General features: G+C 48.2%; 1 protein-coding gene across 1 annotated transcript in view; it reads right to left on the reverse strand.

The window, feature by feature from the left end:
- The window catches only part of LOC147101676 (hemicentin-1-like), a 395,279-nt gene that overhangs the window by 308,650 nt on the left and 59,625 nt on the right, over positions 1-27,004 (reverse strand). The window contains exons 4-10 of the mRNA XM_085965457.1: positions 20,525-20,696; positions 19,600-19,706; positions 19,039-19,159; positions 15,188-15,451; positions 14,382-14,526; positions 10,937-11,058; positions 2,741-3,013 (exon numbers count right to left, since the gene is read on the reverse strand). Of these exons, the coding sequence (XP_085821583.1) occupies positions 2,741-3,013; positions 10,937-11,058; positions 14,382-14,526; positions 15,188-15,451; positions 19,039-19,159; positions 19,600-19,706; positions 20,525-20,696 (1,204 nt within the window). The remainder of the gene's footprint in view (positions 1-2,740; positions 3,014-10,936; positions 11,059-14,381; positions 14,527-15,187; positions 15,452-19,038; positions 19,160-19,599; positions 19,707-20,524; positions 20,697-27,004) is intronic.

The raw sequence follows: 27,004 nt of genomic DNA on the forward strand, positions 1-27,004 counted from the left end.
AGGTGAAATGCTCCGCTACTTTTTATTACAAGAGGATTTGCGTATAAGAGTAAAGACATCTTACTGCAATTATATAGGGCTCTGGTGAGACCACAGCTGGAGTATTGTGTACAGTTTGGGTCTCCTTACCTAAGGAAGGATATACTTGCCATAGAGGGAGTGCAACGAAGGTTCACCAGACTGGTTCCTGGGATGGGGGGGACTGTCCTAGCAGGACAGATTGAGTAGACTTGGCCTATATAGAGTTTAGAAGAATGAGGTGATCTCATTGAAATATACAAAATACTTACAGGGTTTGCCAGGGTAGATGCAAGGAGGATGTTTCCCTTGGCTGGGGAGTCTAGAACAGTCTCAGAATAAGGGGTCAGCCATTTAGAACTGAGATGAGGAGAAATTTCTTCACTCAGAGGGTGGTGAATCTCTGGAATTCTCTACCCCAGAGGGCTATGGAGGCTCAATCGTTGAGTGTATTCAAGACAGAGATTGCTAGATTTTTGGATATTAAGAGAATCAAGGGATATGAGGATAATGCAGGAAAGTGGAGATGAGGTCGATGATCAGCCATGATCTTATTCAATGGCAGAGCAGGCTCGCGGGGCCGAATGGTCAACTCCTGCTCCTATTTCTTTTGTTCTTAAGTTCTCTCTAGATAAAGCCAATGAAACATTTACAACACCTTCCAGGGTATTTATAATGAGAGTGAGGTGAATGGTTCTGATGAAGGGTCTCTGCCCAAAAAGTTAAGCTGACTTTTCATCTTTTCTGACTGCGGAGATGGGCTGTCATGTAGATCCAACGTTTTCTGTTTTCATTTCAGATTCCCAGCATCTGCCGTTTCTATTTTTATTGGACCCGGCAGTGATGTAGGCACGTGGCTCGCTCAATAATGCATCAGATGTAGCGAGACCAGCTGTGGCGTCCTTTTCTATTTCACCCTTGGGTTACCTGTGCTTTCCCCGTCTAGCCTCACGTATTGGACTGTCTGTGGGGAAACGTGCGGCTGCTCAACAATACAACACGTTAGTCTTTCAGTAAATTATATCAAAACTCCAGCACCAGAGGCAACAGGAAATATTCCCCATTAATCTGGGAACAGGAGGAGGAAACGGTCATTCGGCCCCACAAGCCTCACCCAATCCACCTGTCAACATGTCCCTGCAATCACATCCTGAACCCACTAATACTGTCCATAGCTTTCCTTAATTTTAAAATTCTCATCCTTGTTTTCAAATCCCTCCCTATCTCTAGCCTCCTCCAGCCCTACAATCCCCCCCAAGATATCTGCGCTCCTCTAATTCTGCCCTCTTGAACATCCCCGATTTTAATCACTCCACCATTGGCGGCCGTGCCTTCAGCTGCCTGGGTCCTAAGCTCTGGAATTCCCTCCCTAAACCTCTCCGCCTCGCTACCTCTCTTTCCTCCTTTAAGGCGCTCCTTAAAATCTACCTCTTTGGCCAAGCTTTTGGTCACCTATCTCTAATTTCTCCTTACGTGGTTCGGTGTCAAATTTTGGCTTTGGCAACGCTCCGGTGAAGCGCCTTGGGACGTTTTACTACGTTAAAGGCGCTATATAAATGTGAGTTGATGCCTGGGATGGCAGGAATGATGTATGAGGAGAGATTGGGTCGATTGGGCTTATACTCGCTGGAGTTTAGAAGAATGAGAGGGGATCTCATTGAAACTTATAAAATTCTAACAGGACTAGACAGACTAGATGCAGGAAGGATGTTCCTGATGGCGGGGGAGTCCAGAACCAGGGGTCACAGTCTAAAGATAAGGGGTAAACCATTTAGGACAGAGATGAGGAGGAATTTCTTCACCCAGAGAGTGGTGAACCTGTGGAATTCTCTACCACACAAGGCAGTAGAGGCCAATTCATTAAATATATTCAAGAAGGAGTTGGATATATTTCTTAAGGCTAAAGGGATCAAGGGATATGGGGAGAAGGCAGGGACAGGGTACTGAATTTGGATGATCAGCAATGATCGCATTGAATGGCGGAGCAGGCTCGAGGGGCCGAATGGCCTACTCCTGCTCCTATCTTCTATGTTTCTATGCAAGTTGTTGTTGTTGTAACTTACTGCACAAGACTATTCCTTTTTATTGAAAACACAAGTTCCACCCATTGTCCCTTCCTACTTCTTATTTCCTTCTCTTTACCTCTTGCTATATGAAGCAATTTGGCTCGAATTACTCGGCCAATGTCCTTAATTGTCCTGAAACAGTCAATCAGGTTACCTCAAAATCTCCAGAGACAACAAGCCCAACTTCCTTGAACTTTTCTGAGGAAGTTAAATTCCCAAAGTCTGGAATCACCCGATTTGCTCTTCTCTGAACTTTCCTCAAGGCCACAAAATGTTTCGTTCCGCCAGCGCAATTCACACTCCATCTAGAGCCATCCTTTGTATCTTAACCTGTCCCATTACCATCTCCTCTTGCCTTGAATATCTCTTAATGCCTCTTTTCTTCTCCTGCCTTCCATCCTATCACAGACCTTCCATTTTGTTCTTTCATCCCCTCCCCCATTTCCCAGCCCCTAAACTTGCTTCAAAATCTGTTCCTTTTCCTGCTTTTTTTCCAGTTCTGACGCAAGGTCTTCGACCTGAAACGTTAACTCTGTTTCTCTCGCCACGGATGCTGTCCTGGCCTGCTGAGTTTTTCCAGCGTTTTTCTGTTGTTATTTCACAAAACATCAATTTTACACCACTGATGACGGAGACTATCCGAGACCCACTCTTACCAGGGATGAACAGCCACATGTCGGCTTGGCTTGATCCGTGCATATTGACCGCCAGACATTCATAGCGCCCAGCGTCCTCCGGCTGCACATTCCGAAATTCCAGAGACGAATTGTTCAGAGGAGTAATCCGTTCGTTGTCAGCTTGGAGCTCAATCCCATCCCGCGTCCAGGTGATGTTATATCGGACGCTTCCGAGGATTCGGCACGTCAGGACCACCTGATCCCCTGGGAATGCGGTGACGTTTTGAGGAGTCTCCACACTCGGAGGTGGTTCTGGGGAGAAAAAGGTTAGCAGCAATAAATGAAGGTTACGGGTGCCGTGAAATGAAGATTAGCCCTACCCTGCACCTCCCATCCTGCACATATATCCTACACGGCCCTTCAGAAGATTCAGTGAGTTGGTCCAGTGAGTCGTGGAGTCAGAGACTGGGGAGGGTGCCTCAAGTTCAACCCCTGCCCTGACCCGAGTCAACTTATCTCAGCCAGGATGGCAGTGGAAGCATTCCAATTGGCCCATGGCCTCCTTGGATAGGGAGGCGGGAAAACAACTGGGCACTCCCGGTCGCTGGATGTGTGGGCATCACAAGGACAGGGTCAGCTTCATCTCCGATGCCCTACAAGATAAAATCCGATCTGGCAAGATACTGGAAGACGACCAGCGCCCATGTAACCATCTCCGATAAGGAGTCAGCGCCTTCAGGAGAGGGAAGAGCACTGGTGGGAAAAGGGGGAAAAAAACAAGTACGTCTTAAACTCCCGTCTGATACACTTTTTAAACCAATTTTCTCGCCTGCCGTGCTGACTGCACTATTCATGGGGTGCTGGTTATTCAACCATGAAGGGAATCACAGCCAAGCCTGATCTCACATCAAATCCACACACACACGAATCCCCAGCATGTCACTGGATGGCAAACAGGAGCAGGAACCCTGGCTGATTCGCACAGCCCTGATTTTAATCGCTCCACCATTGGCAGTCGTGCTTTCAGCTGCCGAGGCCCTAAGCTCTGGAATTCCCTCCCTAAACCTCTCTCTCCTCCTTTGAGGCGCTCCTTAAACCCTACCTCTATCACCAAGCTTTATGGTCACCTGTTCCGATATCTCCTTTCGTGGCTCGGTGTCAAATGTTGTTTGATAATCGCTCCTGTGAAGCACCTTGGGACGTTTTACTACGTTAAAGGCGCCGTATAAATACAAGTTGTTGTTGCATACGCTGAGCATAATGGGCACATTCAGCACCTTAATGCTCAAAACATTAACGTTTACGCGAGGCCAGGTAGGTTAGACACTGACCCCTTCAGGTCTGAGGCCTGGGTTTAAATCCAGCTCTTAGAATGATGAGAAGGAGCTTCCCTCTCCCTGTTGCCTTCCTCATTGGCATCGGCCAAAACTCACCAGGAGGCCTCTCCTACCAAATGGGAAATGTCCCAGTGGGGCAGTCGTGGGCCGCTCCTCCGAGGTTGCGGTTGAGGCATGTTGTTGGCAGGGGCTGGGGAGACACCAGAAGGGCCTTTACGCTGCACCTAAGCCGTGTTGCACCTGAACTGGGAGTGCTTAATGCAGCAGCAAAAATCCTCACCTTGAGGAGCACAAAAACTGACAAGAGATCCGCCATCAACTCCCATCTTGCTCACTCGCGCCACCCCCCCCGCCGTGCCATCCGGTGCTGCTGCCGCGCCATGCGTCAAAACGAGCAGCCAGGCAGAGGTCGAGAATGCGGGCAATTACTGCGGCCCCGTCGCACAGTCATGGCAGGCAGAGAGCGAGGTGCCTTACCGCGGCTGCGACCGCACTTCAGTCTGTTGTTTGATAGATGGAAACTGGAACAGCTGCTTCAGATTAGCACCAGAATAGAGAAGGAAAAAAAAAACTGGTTTGTGGGAAGACGCTAAGATCATTAAGTTGCTGCTAACGTCAGGACTCATAAGCTTCACAATGGGAGATGACGGAGTGCCGCTTGCCAGCCACGTCAGCTCTTCGGGACTGCAGCCTGGCTTTTCTGCCTTTGCACAGGCTACTCTGAGTGATACCATCTCAGCCCCAGCCCAGAATTACAGAAAGTGACTTGTTGTCTCGATCATCCCTCATCACTTACGGTTCACCTGGAACCCGGATTTAATTTATGGTAGTCAGGGAACAAATCTCATAGGAGACAAGGATCTCTGGGCCAGTGCCTCTGGATTTGGGAGGGGAAGATTAACCTCAACTGCCTTGTTTCCCAGTCTAAGGAGCTTCGCTCCTGAGGCACCTCGTTCCATTCGGTGGGCCCCTCCAGCCCCGCTTCCTTCATGCACTCAGTGATCATCCACCTCAAACCCAGAAACACTGAGATGCTTTCCACCCCCACTGCTGCCCCGTGACTAGCAGCTTCCCCTTCTGCCACTGTGCGATCCGGCAAATACTTTCAGATCTCGATAAAGGAACATAATCATCAGTCAAGACGGGAACTTGAACCATTACGGGTGTCACAATTCTTCTCGCAACTGTGGCAAATGGATTTCAATGTAGGCAAGTGTGAGGTCATCCACTGTGGACCTAAGTAGTATAGATCAGAGAATTTCTAAATGGTGAAAAGCTAGAAACAGTGAAGGTCCAAAGAGACTTAGGGATCCAGGTACATAATCATTAAAATGTCATGGACAGGTATAGAAAATAATCAAAAAGGCTAATGGAATGCTGGCCTTTATATCTAGAGGACAAGAATACAAGGGGGTAGAAGTTATGCTGCAGCTATACAAAACCCTGGTTAGACCACACCTGGAGCACTGTGAGCAGTTCTGGGCACCACACCTTAGGAAGGATATATTGGCCTTGGAGGGAGTGCAGCGTAGGTTTACCAGAATGATACCCGGACTTCAAGGGTTAAATTGCGAGGAGATTTCTCACAAACTAGGGTTTGTATTCCCTGGAATTTAGGTTAAGGGGTGATTTGATCGAAGTTTTCATGATATTAAGGGGAACAGATAGGGCAGATAGAGAGAAAGTATTTCCGCTGGTTGGGGATTCTAGGACTAGGGAGGCAGAGTCTAAAAATTATACCTTTCAGGAGTGAAATTAGGAAACACTTCTACACACAAAGGGTGGTAGAAATTTGGAGCTCTCTTCCGCAAACGGCAATTGATGCTCGAACAATTGTAAATTTTAAATCTGAGATCGATAGCTTTTTGTTAACAAAAGGTATTAAGGGATATGAGGCAAAGGCGGGTATATGGAGTTAGGTCACAGATCACCCATGATCTCACTGAATGGTGGAACAGGCTCGAGGGGCTCAATGGCCAACTCCTGTTCCTATGTTCAATGCCCCTGGGTTAGAGCTGTTACCATTCCTGAACACTGTCTGGTGACCCCCACTTGCTGGAAAGTACTTGGCTGTGTTACCCTTTCATGGTCATATACCCGACTGATACACACTGTCTCGGCCCTCACATGAAGAAAGGTACCTCCGAAACTGTACTCCAGCACAAGTTAGTGCCCTCGTGAAAGGAGAGGAGGAAATCAGAGGAGGTCAAAAAAAAAATTAGGACCCAGCTCCCAGAGCTTGACTTTAGGGGTCAGTGCTAAAATGTATTTGTGCCTTCGGAGCTGTAATATATGTACCTTTAAGGGGAGAACTACTTTTTACAGCTCCTGTATACTGTAGTACCGGCAGTGACCACACCTGTATATAAACCCTGAGAAGGGATCTGTACAATTAGTTCTAGAGTAACCCTCATTCAGTAAACACCTGTTGATTGTTCCCTGCAGTCTCTTGTCTAATTATTGAAGGACACAACATCAAGATACACGGATCTAACATTGGCGACGAGCAGATTCAAACCTACCTGCAACTATGCATCACCTCCCAGGGATTCGCTCCTGGAGAACAGTGGAAGAAGGCCGAGTCCAGAAGCACGGGCGTCGACCACGGGAAACCCCCCAGTCATCCAGCGGAGATTGAGCATCGCAGGGGAGGCTGTCGAGAGCCAGGCTTGGCTTTCCAGCACGGTGGTCCAGTGAAACGGGCTGGCAACAGGTACTGCGCAGACCCTTCCCGGACAGCGGCGGCTAGAGCCGACTGACGGCACAGAAAAAGGCCGAGCAGCGTCGACGGGGGAGAGAGAGAGGGTAGAGCGCACAAGGCGCAGCCGGTGTTCAGGACCGAGCGGCGTCAACGAGAGAGAGCAGAGCGCAGCCAGTGTTCAAGGGCCGAGCAGCGTCAACGGGAGAGAGAGGCGCGCAGGAAAACGCGCAGAGCGCAACCGGTGTTCAAGGGCCGAGCAGCGTCAGCGGGGAAGAAAGGAAAGCGCGGGAGACGCCACTTTGAGCCGCAGCAGGGAAGAAGGGAGAGTGCGGGAGACGCCATTTTGAGCCAGTCTAACCACACCCAGGGATGCCGAAGAGTGGCAGTGTCACAGCGTTCGACAATGAAGTCGAAGGTTGGACGACATATGTCGAACGCATAGAAGTGTACTGCAAGGCGAATGAAGTGCCAGATGACAGGAAAAATAAGGGTGAACGTTATATATAACGGCAAGGAAACACCAAAAATGGACCTATATGTATTGCCAGATGGAGGACCACCACTACTAGGACGTGAATGGATCCGGAAGATACAGCTAGATTGGCATTCCATACAAGCACTGACTGTAGATGCCAAAAAGGATGACGACGTCACACCTGGACGACTGTCAAAAATGCTAACTGACGCACAAGAACTGTTCCAGCAGGGACTCGGAACACTAAAAGGCATAACAGCGACGATCAAAATAGAGGAAAATGCAAGCCCAAAGTTTTTTAAGGCCAGACCGGTACCTTATGCGATCCGCCCAGCCGTCGAAGCAGAGCTGGAAGGTTTGGAACGTTCAGGAGTACTGTCCAAAGTGGACTGGAGCAAGTGGGCTACACCCATCATTCCTGTAATGAAGAGGTCGTTGAGTAATACGCCTGTGGAACCAAAGAAGGTTCGCATCTGTGGGGACTTTAAGGTGACAAGTGAACCCAGTCCTTCACACTGTACAATATCCGCTTCCGCGGATTGAAGATATTTTCGCCTCGCTATCTGGAGGGAAACGCTTCACTAAGATTGATCTGGCCCAGGCGTACCTGCAAATGGAGGTAGAAGAAGCCTCGAAACAGTACCTCACGATCAACACTCATAAAGGTCTCTACCAATACAACCGGCTGGTGTTCGGGGTAGTATCAGCTCTGGCTATTTGGCAAAGGGCAATGGAACAAGTCCTGCAAGGGATTCCAGGGACCCAGTGTTATTTGGACGACATCCTGGTCACGGGCGAAAATGACAGTGATCACCTCGCCAACCTGGAGCAGGTGCTCACTAGATTTAAGGAATATGGGCTCCGAGCTAATCGCCACAAATGCGAGTTTTTCCAGAAGCAGATCTCATATTGTGGCCACGTTATTGATAAAGAGGGGTTACATAAGTCCCCTGAAAAGATTGAGGCAGTAGTCAAGGCTCCGGCATTGGAAAATGTGTCACAACTGAGGTCGTTCCTCGGGCTGGTGAACTACTACCATAAGTTCTTGCCGAATTTGTCTACAGTACTACACCCACTGAACACCCTACTGCAAACAGGGGTACCATGGAAGTGGAATGACGAATGTAAACGAGCTTTCCAGAAGAGCAAAGAATTGATCACATCAAAAGAGGTGTTGGCTCATTTCAACCCAGCACTACCAATTCAGTTGGCGTGTGATGCATCACCCTATGGCATTGGAGCGGTGCTGTCGCACAAATTCCCGGACGGCTCGGAGAGGCCAGTAGCCTTTGCGTCTCGGTCACTAACCTCAGCCGAGCGTAACTACGCCCAGATTGACAGGGAGGCCCTCAGCCTAGTGTGGGGAGTGAAAAAGTTCAACCACTATCTGCACGGGCAGAAGTTCACCTTGCTGACTGACCACCAACCACTTGTCTCCATCGTTAATCCAAAGAAGGGCATTCCGGTGATGACTGTGCAATGGCTACAAAGATGGTCCCTTTTTCTAGGGGCAAACCAATATGAAATCAAGTATAAGGGCACGAAACAGCATGGAAACGCTGATGGGCTATCACGCCTGCCACTGCCTACTGCGGAGGAAGCACCAGCAGTGGATCCTGTCGAAATATTTCATTCGACTATAATTGAATGCTTGCCAGTAACTAACGCTGGTATAGAGAAGGAGACCCGAAATGACCCGACACTGTCGGGTATATGATTTGACGGTGAAGGGATGGCCAGCACATGGCGACTCACTGTTGCCAGCATTCTCATCCAGAAGAGAACAGCTGTCAGTATGCCAGGGGACCTTGATGTGTGGATCCCGAGTGGTAATTCCACCCAAGTTAAGGGAGAGAGTGCTCAATGAGCTTCACGAAGGTCATCTGGGAGGGGTGAAAATGAAAAGCCTTGCTAGGGCTTATGTGTGGTGGCCGGGGATCGATCAGCAAATCGAGGACCTGACAAAGAGCTGCTCAGGATGCCAGAAGGTCCAAAATGCACCACCACATGCCCCTCTACACCCATGGGAGTGGCCCTCATCTCCATGGCAATGGGTGCATATTGATTTTGCTGGTCCATTCATGAACTCAATGTTTTTAATAGCCGTGGATGCGCACTCAAAATGGCCTGAGGTGATCAAAATGTCCTCCACCACCACGGAGAAAACTATTGCAGTCCTACGGACCATTTTTGCCAGGAACGGCTTGCCAGATTTGCTCTGATAACGGACCACAGTTTGTGTCCGAAGAGTTTCGAAGATTTATGAAAAGGAATGGGGTAAGGCATTACACATCCGCCCCGTATCATCCAGCCACAAATGGATTGGCTGAGAGGTTCGTACAAACCTTTAAAAAAGCAGTAAAGGCCATGTGCGATGACGACATTCCACTGCAGCATAAGGTGGACAATTTCCTGTTAGCCTACAGAAATGTGACACATGCAGTCACCAACCAGACCCCGGCCATGATGTTCTTTAACCGAAGGTTGAGATCTCGTCTGGATTTGCTCAGACCAAATGTACGAAGAGATGTTGAGAATAAGCAATTCCAGCGCATCAATGAGAAGCCGAAAAGGAGCTTCAATGTAGGGCAACCAGTCTTGGCCCGCGACTACCGAACAGAGAAATGGCAACCAGGAACGATATGCACACGGCAGGGGCCACTAATGTACACAGTGGATGTTGGGGAGAACATTGTGAGACGCCATGTTGACCAGATCCTAGAGTCACAGGAACGAGTCAACCCCATGTCTCGCCCATACGTACCTGGTGATGAACCCGACGTACAGGTAGCATCTACCCCAGAAACAGTAGCATCGGAAGTGGATGAACCAACCGACGACAGGGGGCCAGAATCGCCTCCGCACCAAGAGCAAGACACTCGGGAAAGGCGCTATCCAGAAAGGATCAGGAAGCCTCCCCAAAGACTGAATTTATAAATAGACTATTTTCAGTTAATGTTGCATGTTAAAAGTGTTAATTGTAATTAGTTTGATATTTAATTGTTAAATGAGTGTTATGGTACTGTTAATCTAAAAGGGGAGGAATTGTAATGTATGTACCTTTAAGGGGAGAACTACTTTTTACAGCTCCTGTATACTGTAGTACCGGCAGTGACCACACCTGTATATAAACCCTGAGTAGGGATCTGTACAATTAGTTCTAGAGTAACCCTCATTCAGTAAACACCTGTTGATTGTTCCCTGCAGTCTCTTGTCTAATTATTGAAGGACACAATATCAAGATACACGGATCTAACAGGAGCCCTGTGGCTTAGGGCATTGATGGCCCAGTATACTGTGCCACGGGTTCAAGCCAGGCCAAGTGATGGATTACTGGCACACCAACTTGAGGAGACATGGAGCAGATACCTGAAAGAGAGGGAAAGAAAATCCAAGAGGGTGGGGGGGGGAGGAGAGTCACCACTTGCCCCTGGACTGACTCACTGGTAGAGGGTACAGCACAGAAGGAGGCCATTCGGCCCTTCATGCCTGTGCCTGGTTCATTTAAGAGTGAAAAGCAGAGATGCAGAATTCCAAAAGGAAGGAGGGTGCGGAGAAAATACCGTAAAAAAAAAATAAAACCAGCAGTTTCACCTTCGCCACCCTTTACATAAAAAATATAGTTACCTGTGATGTCTCCATCTTGCGCTGTTCCTGTGTACATGCAGCACTGAGACAGACAACACTGCTGTCATTAAATCAGAGCCTCACCAGATACTCACCGGTAACAACCAGGTACGTCCGAGCTATGCCAGTGCCCGAGTTACTGATAGCCACACAGTCATAAAAGCCTTCGTCAGCTCCGGAAACACTAGGGATCTCCCAGGTCGTATTCACCGTGTCCCTAAAAAGAGAAACTCAACAGGAATAAACGGGTCTTTTTCCGAGTGGCAGGCAGTGACTAGTGGGGTACCGCAGGGATCGGTGCTAGGACCCCAGCTATTCACAATATATATTAATGATCTAGACGAGGGAACTAAATGTAATATCTCCAAGTTTGCAGATGACACAAAGCTGGGTGGGCGTGTGTGCTGTGAGGAGGATGCCGAGAAACTCCAGGATGATTTGGACAGGTTGGGTGATTGGGCAGATGCATGGCAGATGCAGTATAATGTGAATAAATGTGAGGTTATCCACTTTGGTGGCAAAAACAGGAAGGCAGATTATTATCTGAATGGCAATAGATTGGGAGAAGGGGGAGTGCAATGAGACCTGGGTGTCCTTGTGCACCAGTCGCTGAAGGTAAGCATGCAAGTGCAGCAGGCAGTTAAGAAGGCAAATGGTATGTTGGGCTTCGTAGCGAGAGGATTTGAGTACAGGAGCAAGGATGTCTTGCTGCAGTTGTACAGGGCCTTGGTGAGACCACACCTTAAGTATTGTGTGCAGTTTTGGTCGCCTTATCTGAGGAAGGATGTTCTTGCCATGGAGGGAGTGCAGCGAAGATTCACCAGACTGATACCTGGGATGGCAGGAATGACGTATGAGGAGAGATTGGGTCGATTAGGCTTATACTCGCTGGAGTTTAGAAGAATGAGAGGGGATCTCATTGAAACGTATAAAATTCTAACAGGACTAGACAGTCTAGATGCAGGAAGGATGTTCCCGATGGTGAGGGAGTCCAGAACCAGGGGTCACAGTCTAAAGATAAGGGGTAAGCCATTTAGAACAGAGATGAGGAGGAATTTCTTCACCCAGAGAGTGGGGAACCTGTGGAATTCTCTACCACAGAAGGCAGTTGAGGCCAATTCATTAAATATATTCAAGAAGGAGTTAGATATATTTCTTAAGGCTAAAGGGATCAAGGGATATGGGGAGAAGGCAGGGACAGGGTACTAAATTTGGATGATCAGCCATGATCTCATTAAATGGCGGAGCAGGCTCGAGGGGCTGAATGGCCTACTCCTGCTCCTATCTTCTATGTTTCTATGTAACAGGAAGTGACGTGAGAAACACAATCTCAAAGCAGAGCCGCACTTCACTGATTGTAACGCCACATAGTGAAGTCGTGGAGGGTAGGGTTTTTTTTTAAGGTCGAACAGAAGTACCATTGCTTGAGACTTCACAGTGTGAAAAAAGGGTCTGCAACTGGTGTAGTACTGCAGTACTGGGTGTCTGCCACTAGAGATTCTCAATGAGCTATTTCAACTTTGGCACTCCCTCCATTCACAGAAAACGTATACAGTATTGCTGTATTTCAGTTTACTCCACTGCTCCTTTGGGTTTCACAGTTGCGTTTTCTGTAACAAATGCCAAGAAAATGCAAACTCAGGCATGGGCTCTATGGAGTTTTCTCTGTGTTTATATGGGCTTTAGTAGAACCTGCTCACAAACAAATGCTGTTCCCACAGTTATCAGTCACAATTCTTTTTGCAAAGGAATAAACAGGACTGGCAACAAGCGAGAGAGAGTGGAGCCAGCTCGGCACTGCTCAGCACCACTCAACCAATCTGCTACCAGCCTTCTACCAATGCCGCGCGAGAGCAAACACTGGGAGGTGCCCGATAGCCACACGGTCTCGGCGCTCCTCCAATTCTGGACTCTTGCACATCCCTGATTTCCATCGCTCCACCATTGGCGGCCATGCCCTCAGCTGCCTAGGCCCTAAGCTCTGGAATTTCCTCCCTAAACCTCTCCGTCCCTCTACCTCTCTCTCCTCCGTTGAGACGTTCCTTCAAACCTACCTCTTTGACCAAACTTTTGGTCACCTGCCCGAATGTCTCCTTAAGTGGCTCGGTGTCAAAATGTTGTCTGGGAACGTGCCTGTGAAGCACCTTGGGAAGTTTTACCGTGTGAAAGGTGCTATATAAATGCAAGTTGTTGTTGTTGAGCAGCTAACCTTTTGGCTTCCACTTCCTCCCTGTGGGAAATGGCCTCGTCTCCACCTACTGTCTCGCTCTAATACATGGACCAAATTGGAACCAACAACATGGGAAACTGCTGGGGAACATTTCAGGCTATGTTTTTCCAGGGTGGGCCGTTGAGATGAGGAATTTTAGTACAAACTTAACTGGACCAGCCACATAAATACTGTGGCTACAAGAGCAGGTCAGAGGCTAGGTATTCTGCGACGAGTGTCTCACCTCCTGACTCCCCAAAGCCTTTCCACCATCTACAAGGCACAAGTAAGGAGTGTGATGGAATACTCTCCACTTGCCTGGAAGAGTGCAACTCCAACAACACTCAAGAAGCTCTACACCATCCAGGACAAAGCAGCCCGCTTGATTGGCACCCCATCCACCACCTTAAACATTCACTCCCTCCACCACCAGCGTACCGTGGCTGCAGTGTGTACCATCTACAAGATGCACTGCAGCAACTCGCCAAGGCTTCTTCGGCAGCACCTCCCAAACCCGCGTCCTCTTCCACCTAGAAGGACAAGGGCAGCAGGCGCATGGGAACACCACCAGCTCAAAGTTTCCCACCAAGTCACACACCATCCTGACTTGGAAATATATCGCCGTTCCTTCATCTTCGCTGGGTCAAAATCCTGGAGCTCCCTCCCTAACAGCACTGTCGGAGCACCCTCACCACACGGACTGCAGCGGTTAAAGAAGGCAGCTCACAACCACCTTCTCGAGGGCAATTAGGGATGGGCAATAAATGCTGGATTCACCAGAGCTGTCCACATCCCATAAACAAAAAAAAAACTTCCAAAATGTCATCCACCTGTGGGCCTCGGATAAAAATAAGTGACCAAAGATCCCAATCACCTCTCCCTTTGACTCAGTTGGTAAATGTACTGCCCGGGGAGCAGCAGAACACTCAGGGCAGGAAGATCCCAGCTCTGTGCTGTCTTAGCAAATCTCACGAGGGCAGTGGCATAGCTTCTACGTAGCCCCCGCACTCATAGGAGAGTTCAAATCAGCCAGGGCTCCCACTCCCGATCACGGTCCAGTGATTGCTGCTGGAAAGGACACGTGGGGGATGTTGAGCGAGGGCAGAATCGGGTCGGGTGCTGCTGCGAGGTCACCCGCGGTCAAATAACCTCCCGACATTCGCCATTCAGACTCGCGCATGAAGAACGGCCACTTGGCTGCTGTCCCCGAGGGTGGTCTGTGGAGGTGGGACTGTAGCCCGGGGCGGGGCAGAAAACCAGTGGGGGGTAAAATACCGGTCACAACTGACTCCCGCAGTCGGCCGCTCCGCGTTCTTTCCACATCTACTCACGGAAACAGTCGGTCTGGTTGAGGTCTGCTCCCGTCTCTGACGAGTCGCAGCGTGAACGGAATCAGACTCTCCACAGAACAGGGAATCGATGCGGGCTGCATGTAGTAACAGTGAGTTCGACTAGGCATGCTCACCACTGGAGGCCCTGAAGCAGACACACAAACATTGTAACAGCAACGTTAAGCTTTTCAAAGTGTTCCTACACGTCCCCACCATTCCCCACCGAATCAAGCCTGAGTATAACACTATCCGGCTTTCTCTCTTCATCTTGAAGGGTTGGCTCTTGTTGGGGTTCAGTTCCAAGGTGCTGGGCTCCCTGTGGTACCTCACCCCAGTGGCCACTCTTTGCGTGTCGATCGAAACAACGGAGGCGCACCTGAGGCAAACGACAAGGGTCAGCCATGGCTCAGTGGTAGCACTCTCGCCTCGGAGTTGAAGGTCGTGGGTTCAAGTAAACCGCGGTCCCGTCTGCTCTCTCAGGTGGACGCAGGAGATCCCCTCACACTATTTCGAAGAAGAGCAGGGCAGTTCTCCCCAATGCCCTAGCCAATATTTATCCCTCAGCTGACATCACTAAACAAACAGACGATCTGGTCATTATCTCATTGCTGTTTGTGGGAGCTTGCTGTGCGCAATTTGGCTGGCCCGTTTCCCACATTACAACAGTGACTACACTTCAAAATAAGTGCTTCGTTGGCTGTGAAGCACTTTGGGACGTCCTGAGGTCGTGAAAGGCGCTATAGAAATGCAAGTCTTTCTTTTTTTTTGCCCCCCCCAAAGTACAACAGCACGATGAGTTCTCTCACCAGGGACCAGGTTGGTGTAGGAGACGCTGGACAGGCGTTGGAAACGATAACCTTCCCTGTCGTATCCCGTCACCTTCAGGAAGAAGTTCTGACTGGGCGGCATGAATTCCGGGACTTCCCACATGGTGTTGGCGCTGTGGCTGGAAAGGGCCCAAATGGGCAGGCTCTTCAGGGGTTCCCCCGAGGTGCCGAGGAGCTCCAGGCGATCCAGCTGCCCGGGAGGGTGCAGCCCCGAGCAGTTCAACAATACGTGGGTTGGGATCCCTGGAATGAAAGAGAACACAGGAATTTCCTGAGAATGAGAGCCAGGAGTGGGTTTTTTTTAATCTGTAAAATATAACAAATGACTGTGATGCAAATCCAGCCAAGTGTACTCTTTTTATATGGGGTGGATAAACAAATTATCTGTAAATTAATAAAACTTTAAATAAAACTTAACAAATTAAATTAAAATTTGATTCCCGGGGTGATGATGCACTCCAGTCCCCGCGGCGCCCACCAGTCTCGGAAGGCCTCCAGCGTGCCGGCGGACACCGCGTGCTCCATCTCCAGGGCCACCCAGGCGCGAACATAGCCGCGGAAGAGAGGCAGACAATCGGGCCGAACGACCCCCTCGAGCGCCCGCTGCCTGGACCTGTTAATGGCCACTTTGGCCAGGCCCAGGAGCAGTCCTACGAGGAGGTCCTCCAACCCGCCCGCTCTCCTCCGCACCGGGTGACCAAAGATCAGGAGCGTGGGGACTGAAGTGCAGCCAAAAATCGAGGAGCAGCCCCTTCAAATAGTGAAAGAGGGGCTGCAACCTCTCACACTCTATATAAACATGGAACATGGACTCCTCCAGGCCGCAGAAAAGGCAGGCGGCCTGGGAGTCTGTGAAACCATATTGCACGGGACTGCTCCGTGCAACACCCTCCAGGCCAAGTCCCCAATAGAAAAGGGGCGGACTCCCACGTAGAGAGCCCTCCATATTGCAGGGAACATAAAAACTGACTGTAAGAGCTTTTATAGATATGTGAAGAGAAAAAGATTAGTGAAATCAAGTGTAGGTCCCTTGCAGTCAGAAGCAGGGGAAGTTATAATGGGGAACAAAGAAATGGCAGACCAATTAAATGCATATTTTGGTTCTGTCTTCACAAAGGAGGACACAAATAACCTCCCAGAGATGTTGGAGAACATAGGGTCTGATGAGAGGGAGGAACTGAAAGAAATCAGTATTTGTAGGGAAATGGTGTTAGGGAAATTGACGGGATTGAAGGCCGATAAATCCCCAGGGCCTGATAATCTACATCCTAGGGTACTTAAGGAGGTGGCCCTAGAAATAGTAGATGCATTGCTGATCATCTTCCAAAATCCGCTGGACTCTGGAACTGTACCCATGGATTGGAGGGTAGCTCCGGAAACACTAGGGATCTCCCAGGTCATATTCACCGTGTCCCTAAAAAGAGAAACTCAACAGGAATAAACGGGTCTTTTTCCGAGTGGCAGGCAGTGACTAGTGGGGTACCGCAGGGATCGGTGCTAGGACCCCAGCTATTCACAATATATATTAATGATCTAGACGAGGGAACTAAATGTAATACCTCCAAGTTTGCAGATGACACAAAGCTGGGTGGGCGTGTGTGCTGCGAGGAGGATACCGAGAAACTCCAGGATGATTTGGACAGGTTGGGTGATTGGGCAGAAGCGTGACAGATGCAATATAACGTGGATAAATGCGAGGTTATCCACTTTGGTGTCAAAAACAGAAAGGCAGACTATTATCTGAATGGCAATAGACTGGGAGAAGGGGAAGTGCAACGAGACCTGGGTGTCCTTGTGCACCAGTCGCTGAAGGTAAGCATGCAGGTGCAGCAGGCAGTGAAGAAGGCAAATGGTATGTTGGCCTTCATAGTGAAAGGGTTTGAGTACAGGAGCAAGGATGTCCTGCTGCAGTTGTACAGGGCCTTGGTGAGACCACACCTTGAGTACTGTGTGCAGTTTTGGTCGCCTTATCTGAGGAAGGATGTTCTTGCCATGGAAGGAGTTCAGCGAAGATTCACAAGGCTGATCCCTGGGATGGCAGGAATGACGTATGAGGAGAGATTGGGTCGATTGGGCTTATACTCGCTGGAGTTTAGAAGAATGAGAGGGGATCTCATCGAAACTTATAAAATTCTGACAGGACTGGACAAACTAGATGCAGGTAGAATGTTCCCGATGGTCGGAGAGTCCAGAACCAGGGGTCATAATCTAAGGATAAGGGGTAAGCCATTTAGGACAGAGATGAGGAAGAATTTCTTCACCCAGAGAATGGTGAACCTGTGGAATTCTCTACCACAGAAGGCGGTTGAGGCCAAGTCTTTAAATATATTCAAGAAGGAGTTAGATATACTTCTTAGAGCTAAAGGTATCAAGGGATATGGGGAGAAGGCAGGTACAGGGTACTGAGTTTGGATGATCAGCCATGATCTCATTAAATGGCGGAGCAGGCTCGAGGGGCCGAATGGCCTACTCCTGCTCCTATCTTCTATGTTTCTATATTGGGGACCTCCGCCGGATGGCAACATGGCACGCCAAGGCGTGTCCGGACGGCAGCCGAAGATCCCAGCCAAGTGTATCGCAGTGATAATATTGCAACATTTGCAACATCATAGAAGAGATGCAACTTGCAATAAATACATATTAAAGGAGCTTTAACAAACCATAAGCAAGATGAGAGGTCAGAAGAGAATTCTATCCCATCATAGCTTCTGGTCACCTGTCCTAATATCTCCTTATGTGGCTCGGTGTCCAATCTTGTTTGATAATATCGCTGCTGTGAAGCAGCTTGGGATGTTTTACTACGTTAACGGCGCTATATAAATGCAAGTTGGTGTTGTTGTTGGACAGTGGAAATGTGAAACAGACACCCAAGCAAAACGAGTCGATTACCTCCTTCAAAAAGGAGCTGGATAAATATTTGGCTGAGAATGGGACTGGGGGGGTGATAGGGACAGGAACAGGCTGAGATGATTAAAGACTGCACAGGACATGATGGTTCCCCTGTTGCTGGGGCTGGCGGGATGTGGACTTTGGGTGTAAGGCAGACAGGTCAAATAATGGAGCTGTCAAGATGGATGAAGACTTGGGATTTTTTTTTCATTATCTTTGGGACCACGGAGTGTTTGTACAGAACCTTGCCCCAGGATTAAATGGGTGGGGATCTTTTTTGAAGGACTTAATTGGTAATGTCAGATAGAAATGGATTTTCAACCTGTGTCCTCCAGTTCTGCACTCATATTCCCAGGTTTATTCTGGTTAGCCAGGTGTCAGGTACACACGGAAACCCATCAACGTACTTACAAGTTTCCAAACCAAATTTCCGAGAAACCCACAGAGGAAGAGTTTCTATTTGCTTGACATGGAGAGCACACTCTTCCCATAGGGACACATCCCACTTACAGTTTCGGCACAGAGCTGAGGATTAGGGTGTGCACAGGAGTGCTGCAGGAGATGAACCAGCTAAAACCGTGCACCTCATCGCTACCGAGCACTGGTAAGCTTCCCACTGCTCGCCCAGCCAGGACCACCCTGCCCGTTAGGGCATTGGGTTGAAGGGTTATTTGGAGCCAAGTGCAAAGAATCCCAGCCCGCAGTAACAGTCTACTTCTCCCAGGTTCCAATAGTGAGCCAAGCTGACTGACCAACAGAGCCCTGGAGCGCGACTGACCTGCCTAGCTCAGGTTCCAAACTTCAATCATTAGGCATATCGCCTTGATCCCAAAGAGACATCCCCTATCTCCTATCCAGGAAGGATAATCACTAGTTGGTCGAATGACTGACAGGCGTGGGTTTGAGCCCTTGCTAGGAGGACAACATTCCCGGTTAACTACCTTGAATTGGACGCTCGTTCGTTTTACTGAAGTCTGAGGTAGGTTTTGTGGAAAATCCAGCCCGGAAATCAATGCTGCTGACTCCTGTGATCCGTACAGAGTGGCGTCCAGTGCTGCGGAGCTTAAAGAAAACGATCCTCGGTCATCATCAGTCCGGCGAATATAACGAGTACAATAACAAGAGCAGAGACATTATTAAACAATCAATCCAGTCTTTATCTTCACAGAGAAGCCAAGGTAAGGATCGAAGGCACAACATCACCAAAGCTGAAAGAGTAGAAGTGAAAATGGCATAAATCTCGAAATAGCTGATGGGTGATAACAAGAGTTTTAAGATGCTGTAGATTGGAGGAACGGAAGAGCAGGGAAGGCAAGGAGTTCCATGCTTTTGAAGTCCTCAGAAAGAGTGAATTAGATGGTGTGATGTGTCTTCATTTCTACACAACGTGGACACATAGTGAGGATAGGATGGTGTACTTGAAGCTTATTAGGAACAAGAGAGGGAAGTTCAGAGTAACAATGACCGTGGTGATAGCAACACAATACAGACGTAGTCCTTACCTTGACTGTCCACATTCCAGGCCGTGGGCTTTTCACATTGACGACACGAGCAGAGTTTGGAATATTCAACAGTTCATTCAAACCCAACCCTCTCCACATGACCCGGCCTGAAAGAAACCCAACTGACGAGTCATTGTCCAATCCGAGTTAACACTGCTTCCCAAACATGATGCTGGTAGATAAACAGAGCGGGCTGGGAGCAAACGCCATCCCATCTCTATGATTCCAATTGGCCATTTGATGGCAAGAGGCAGCCCAATAATATCAGTTAGAGGCTAATAGGGAAATCAATAATAGAAGGACATTGAAGAATGTAAAGACTAAAGGCTGGATCACCATCGCAAAGAACTAGTGTCGCCAAATGTACCAAAAACTGGAAGCTACAAAATCCTGGAGTAGGTGATGTAAACACACGAATGGAAAGTCAAACCATCCAAAGGGAGCGCACGATCACACCAACCACACACAGGTCCGTTAGTGAACAAGCTGGATCAATGCAAAGCTCATCTTTAAACTGTCTGAAAAATGTGTCAATCTCAGAAGAGGACCCACTTCGGTGCCAGTGTGAATATTTCCACTTCCCACATTGGCAATGCCTATAGGCTCTGAGGGGGACTGGCCCTTTAGTCCTGACTTGAAGGTAGTTTTGTCCTGTGGGTTCTTGCCCACTTGGATCTGGAGTGAGAATGACCAGCCTAAGTAGGATCCTTACAAACAACAGTCAGAGAATACTTTCATCCCTTCAGTCCGGGTTTGGTTCAAATCCAGATCCCAAAGGTGCAAAAAGTCAGTGTCTAACCTACTGCATCATTCAATTACCCAACCCCCATCTCTTTCATTGCTTAAATCAATGAATACATAATCTCCCTGCAAACAGGAGCTCCACGCTAATCTAACAAGAACATTCATCCTCTTCACGGCTTACCTGAGGGGTCCCGGATTTCCATGGCTGGTGTGGGTCCACTAAGGGAAATGGTGACCTCTTTTAGGCTTGGGTCAAAGGGCACCAGCCAGAGATGCTCTGCCCTGTCCTTGTGGTTAGTAGACAGCAGATGGACTTTAGAGGCCTGGATAGTTTTTTCAACCCATTTCAGCACCTAGATAAAAACAAAATCAGAATCATAACCTCATTTCTTTCTTTACCCAATTACTTGTCACCAGCACCCCACTCCAATTTTCCTCATTTTTCTCTTCATTTCTCCTGAAGGCACTGAGCTACACTAAAATAAAGTTCAACAGGTGCCCATTTATCATTTTCCTTGCCTCATTTGTGAGCCGGCACAGAGTGTCATCAGGCTATTCAACTGTGGGGAGCATCGCAGCTAAGCTTGAACCAGTCCTCAGCCACTGTCCAGGCACTTACACTTTCAATCAGGGTTGATTGGGTTCTTCATTTTATGTGTGATTTATCTTGCCACAAACGATCTGTACAAGGAGACAATCTACACCCTAAACAAAAGACTTTCATTCATATAGCGCCTTTCACAACCACCAGACGTCCCAAAGCGCTTTACAGCCAATACTTTTGAAGTTAGTCACTGTTGTAATGTAAGAAATGTGGCAGCCAATTTGTGCGCATTAAGCTCCCACAAACAGCAATGTGATAATGACCAGATCATCTGTTTTAGTGATCTTGAGTGAGGGATAAATATCGACCAGGACACCGGGGAGAACTTCCCTGTTCTTCTTTGAAATAGTGGTCATGGGATCTTTTACGTCCACCTGAGAGAGCAGACGGGGCCTCGGTTTAACGTCTCATCCAAAAGATGGCACCTCCAACAATGCAGCACTCCTTCAATACTGCACTGGGAGTGTCAGCCTAGATTTTTGTGCTCAAGTCTCTGGAGTGGGACTATGAACCCACAACCTTCTGACTCCGAGGCGAGAGTGCTGCCCACTGAGCCACAGTGGACACTGTAGCAGCAACTTAGCTCAGAAGGGAAGCCCAGTGGAATGATTGGCCATAAATTGCTCAAGGTGCATGCTCTTAGTGAACTCATGTAGCACAGTATCTAGAAACAGTCACCCCAGAGGCGTGTACCCACCCTTACTGCACTAGTGCAAATTTTTCCATGTTCCCACACCAATCATCCTTGTGAGCTGAGTGAGATTACCAATTTAGTGCTAAATTAGGGCTACGGAATATTGCAGCATATTGTCATATATTCTGAGTTACCAACTGTAACCTCCTCAGATAATGAAGCAGTCCTTGTCCGCATGCAACAAGACCTGGACAACATTCAGGCTTCTGCTGATAAGTGGAAAGTAACATTCACGCCACACAAGTGCCAGGCATTGACTATCTCCAACAAGGGAGAGAATCTAGCCACCTCCCCATGACATTCAACGGCATTGCCATCGCCGAATCCTCCACCATCAACATCCATTGACCAGAAATTTAATTGAACCAGCCACATAAATTAGCCACAAGAGCAGGTCGGAGGTTGGGTATTCTGTGACGAGTGACTCACCTCGTGACTCCCCAAAGCCTTTCCACCATCTACAAGGCACAAGTCAGGAGTGTGATGGAATACTCTCCACTTGGCTGGATGAGTGCAGCTCCAACAACATTCAAGAAGCTCGACACCATCCAGGACAAAGCAGCCCGCTTGAATGGCATCCCATCCACCACCTTAAACATTCACTCCCTCCACCGCCGGCGTACCGTGGCTGCAGTGTCTACCATCTACAAGATGCACTGCAGCAACTCGCCAAGGCTTCTTCGGCAGCACCTTCCAAACCCGCGACCTCTACCAACTAGAAGGACAAGGGCAGCAGGCGCACGGGAACACCACCACCTCCAAGTTCCCCTCCAAGACACACACCATCCTGACTTGGAAATATATCGGCCGTTCCTTCATCGTCACTGGGTCAAAATCCTGGAACTCCCTCCCTAACAGCACTGTGGGAGTACCTTCACCACACGGACTGCAGCGTTCAAGAACGCAGCTCACCACCACCTTCTCAAGGGCAACTAGGGATGGGCAATAAAAGCTGGCCTTGCCAGTGACGCCCACATCCCAGGAACAAATTAAGAAAAACGCATCAGGGGAACATCTAGAATCCACAACATTCTTCACGGGAGATGGTTGCGGGGGGTGAAATTGGAAGGAAGCATCCTTGGTGCTGTTCTACTCATTCCATTCAGCCAGTTTCAGTGTATTTTGGTAAAGATGTACCATAGAAGGTACAAAATAACATAAGAACCGTAGGAGTATAAAAAGCTCAAACTTCCTTTCAAAATCTCATCCGCATTACCCACCTAAACACACACCTCAATCCCACTTTTATCCAGAAAGCCATCTGATTGCCTCTTGAACCCATTTCTACTCTACTTATACATATGCATGAAGAACATTGGAACAGGAGTAGGCCATTCAGCCCCTCGAGCCTGTTCTGCCATTCAATGAGGTCATGGCTGACCTGTGACCCAACTCCATGTACCTGCCTTTGCCCCATATCCTTTAATACCTTTGGTTAACAAAAATCTATCGCTCTCAGATCTAAAATTAATTGACCCCGCATCAATTGCCGTTTGTGGAAGAGAGTTCCAAATCTCTACCTCCCTTTGTGTGGAGACGTGTTTCCTAACTTTACTCCTGAAAGGTCTGGCTCTAATTTTTAGGCTATTACAAAGGTGGGGGGGCGGTAAGAAAATAACCTCAAAAATGTGAAAAATAAAATTTAATTAAAGCCCTCATCTCAATTTCACATTCCAGATTTGTTTTGTTTTTAATTTTTGAAAGAGTTACATTTATAGTTGGAAAGTGAGCAAATCAACCCATGGATTTTATAAATGCAGTGAGATCATCTAACGGACCCAATGCCAGCTGAAACAATGGCTGTTCAGCTTTCACCCAATAAATGAGATGTCTGGCTCTTTGCGAGCCCAAGAAGGGGATTTGCACATGGTCTCATTCTTAAAGAATGGTGTAAAAGCCATATGTTCCTCTGATGGGCTCAGTGTTGGGCAGCAGGCCCTGGGCACAGCGTGCTGTGGTACAAGCATTGTAGCACTCGCTCAGAGACGTGTGCTTACCATCAGCCTGGCCGCACAGCAACGTATTCCTGTCAAAGAATCCACCAATCACCATCTTAACTGGGACAACAGACTCACCAAACATACTTATATATTTGTATTTTTCTAACGTCACATAGAATGTACAGCACAGAAACAGGCCATTCGGCCCAACTGCTCCATGCTCCACACAAGCCTCCTCCCACCTTACTTCATCTCACCCCATCAGCATATCCTTCTATTCCTTTCTCCCTCATGCACTTATCTACGTTTCCCTTAAATGTATCTATGCTATTCGCCTCAACATAGAAGATAGGAGTAGGAGTAGGCCATTCGGCCCCTCGAGCCTGCTCCGCCATTCAATGAGATCACGGCTGATCATCCAAACTCAGTACCCTGTCCCTGCCTTCTCCCCATATCCCTTGATCCCTTTAGCCTTAAGAAATATATCTAACTCCTTCTTGAATATATTTAATGAATTGGCCTCAACTGCCTTCTGTGGTAGAGAATTCCACAGGTTCACCACTCTCTGGGTGAAGAAATTCCTCCTCATCTCTGTCCTAAATGGCTTACCCCTTATCCTTCGACTGTGACCCCGGTTCTGGACTCCCCCGCCATCGGGAACATCCTTCCTGCATCTAGTCTGTCTAGTCCTGTTAGAATTTTATAAGTTTCAATGAGATCTCCTCTCATTCTTCTAAACTCCAGCGAGTATAAGCCCAATCGACCCAATCTCTCCTCATACGTCATTCCTGCCATCCCAGGTATCAGCCTGATGAATCTTCGCTGCACTCCTTCCATGGCAAGAACATCCTTCCTCAGAACTACTCCTTGTGGTAGCGAGGTCCACATTCTCACCACTCTCTGGGTAAAGAAGTTGCTCCTGAATTCCTTACTGGATTTATTAGTGACTATCTTATATTTGTGACCCCTAGTTTTGGACTCCCTCACAAGTGGAAACATCTTCTCTGTGCTTTGTTTGCATTATGGCCTTGATAACCTGTGTTGCTACCTTTAATGATTTGTGAATCTGTACTCCTAGATCCCTTTATTCCTCCAAGACTACCCCATTTAGAATTTTATTTCCCAAAGAGTATGTGGCCTACTTATTGCTCCCATCAAAATGTACCACCTCAAACTTATCTACATTGAACTTAATTTACCATTCTTTAAGGAGGGAGCAGTACTTGTTCATTATTCACTTCCTTTTTTGCCAACCTCTCCCCAAAACTTTTTACTCCTTCCTCGTGCAGCACTCTCCAGTACGTCGCAAAATAGCCATTCTTCACAAGTTTGACTGGCACCCCATCCACCACCTTAAACATTCACTCCCTCCACCACCGGCGCACCGTGGCTGCAGTTGTTAAGTCTGTGTGTTATATTGAGAATTACTACACAGACCACAAGAGTAAACTTTAACAGGTCTTTACTGGTTGAAGGTCAGGGCGGAACTGCCCCATAAATCATTACACAGCACTTATATACCGGTGTGGTCACCACCGGTATTACAGTATACAGTATACAGCAGCCTTCGCCTGGCACCTTCCCGTGCAAGCGGAGGAGATGTAACACCTGCCCCTATACCTCCCCCCTCCCCACTGTCCAGGGCCCCAAACACCCCTTCCAGGTGAAACAGCGATTTACTTGTACTTCTCGCAATCTAGTATACTGTATTCGCTGCTCACGATGCGGTCTCCTCTACATTGGGGAGACCAAACGCAGATTGGGTGACCGCTTTGCGGAACACCTCCGTTCAGTCCGTAAGGGTGACCCCGAGCTTCCGGTCGCCTGTCATTTCAATTCACCGCTCCATTCCCACTCGGACCTCACCGTCCTTGGCCTCTTGTACTGTTCCATGGAAGCTCAACGTAAACTCGAGGAACAGCACCTCATCTTCCGATTAGGCAGTCTGCAGCCTTCCGGTCTCAATATCGAGTTCAACAATTTCAGATCATAACCTCGGCCCCTATTTCATTTTCACTTATATTTTTCCACTCCTTTCCTTTTCCCCCCCCCCTTTCCTTTTGTTTCTCTCTCAGACCTGGCAGCTATCTTTTGCCCTGCCAGTACACTTTACACCTAATCACAGCCTATTACCATCTCGTCTAGCTTCTAATCTCTTTTACTTCTTTTGGTTCTTTTATTCTTTTGTCCGATCGCAGCCCTGCCTTCGATCTAGTTCCTTTTCTCTCCAGTTTTGAAGAAGGGTCAAACCCGAAACGTCAACTCAAATTTCTCTCCACGGATGTTGCCTGACTTGCTGAGTTTTTCCAGCATTTTCTGTTGTTATTTCAGCCAAGATAAAGTAGTGCAACCCTTAAAATAGTTCTCTTAAAGGTGGAACGGTTACATACACTACAATCCTCCCTTTTTAGCTTAACCGTATATATTTCCCATTAAACATAACATCATAACATATATACACAACTTCATGTAAAAACAGTTCACAGATTCAGTCTCTCTGGAGGCTTCCTGACTCGGTCCGGATAACGCCTCGGTGGTGTAGTAGTTTGCGGTGGTGTAGTAGGTTCTTTTGGCAAGGTCGATTCGGCTTGAATGCCAGTGTCGGGTTCATCTGGTTCCAGTATCACCGGATCGGAGGTAGATACTATGGGTATCTCTGCTTCATCATTAGGCGTATAGAGTTGTGGAGTAGGTTGTCCCTTTTCGGATGACTCTATGATCTGGTCAACATGGCGCCTTATTATGCTTTCACCAATGTCCACGGTATACATCAGCGGTCCAAGTCGTGTGCAAATAGTTCCAGGCTGCCATTTCTCGGTACGGTAGTCCCGGGCCAAAACTTGTTGACCTACCTGGAAGGTTCTAGTTGGCCTTTCATTCATGCCTTGAAATTGCCGGTTCTCTACGTCCCTTCTGATGTTTGGCTTGAGCAAATCCAGCTGGCATCTTAGTCTTCTATTGAAAAACATCATGGCGGGAGTTTGGTTTGTAACCGCATGTGTTGCATTCCTGTACGCCAACAAGAAGTTATCTCCCTTATGTTGTAGATTTATGTCTTCATTACCCATGGCCTTTATGGCCTTCTTGAAGGTCTGGACAAACCTTTCAGCTAATCCATTGGTGGCGGGATGGTATGGGGCGGACGTGTAGTGCTTAACCCCATTGCTTTTTAAGAACTTCCTGAATTCTTCGGATACAAATTGCGGTCCATTATCAGAACAGATCTGTTCCGGCAGGCCATTCCTGGCAAATATGGTCCTTAATACTGTGATGGTTTTTTCCTGTGGTGGTGGAGGACATCTTTATTACCTCCGGCCACTTGGAGTGTGCATCCACCGCGATTAAGAACATTGAGTCCATAAATGGACCAGCAAAGTCGATATGTACCCTTTGCCATGGAGATGAGGGCCACTCCCATGGATG

Source organism: Somniosus microcephalus, chromosome 23 (assembly GCF_052327205.1).
Source record: "Somniosus microcephalus isolate GS21.2 chromosome 23, FLI_Smic_1.0, whole genome shotgun sequence".
NCBI classification, from domain to species: Eukaryota; Metazoa; Chordata; class Chondrichthyes; order Squaliformes; family Somniosidae; genus Somniosus; species Somniosus microcephalus.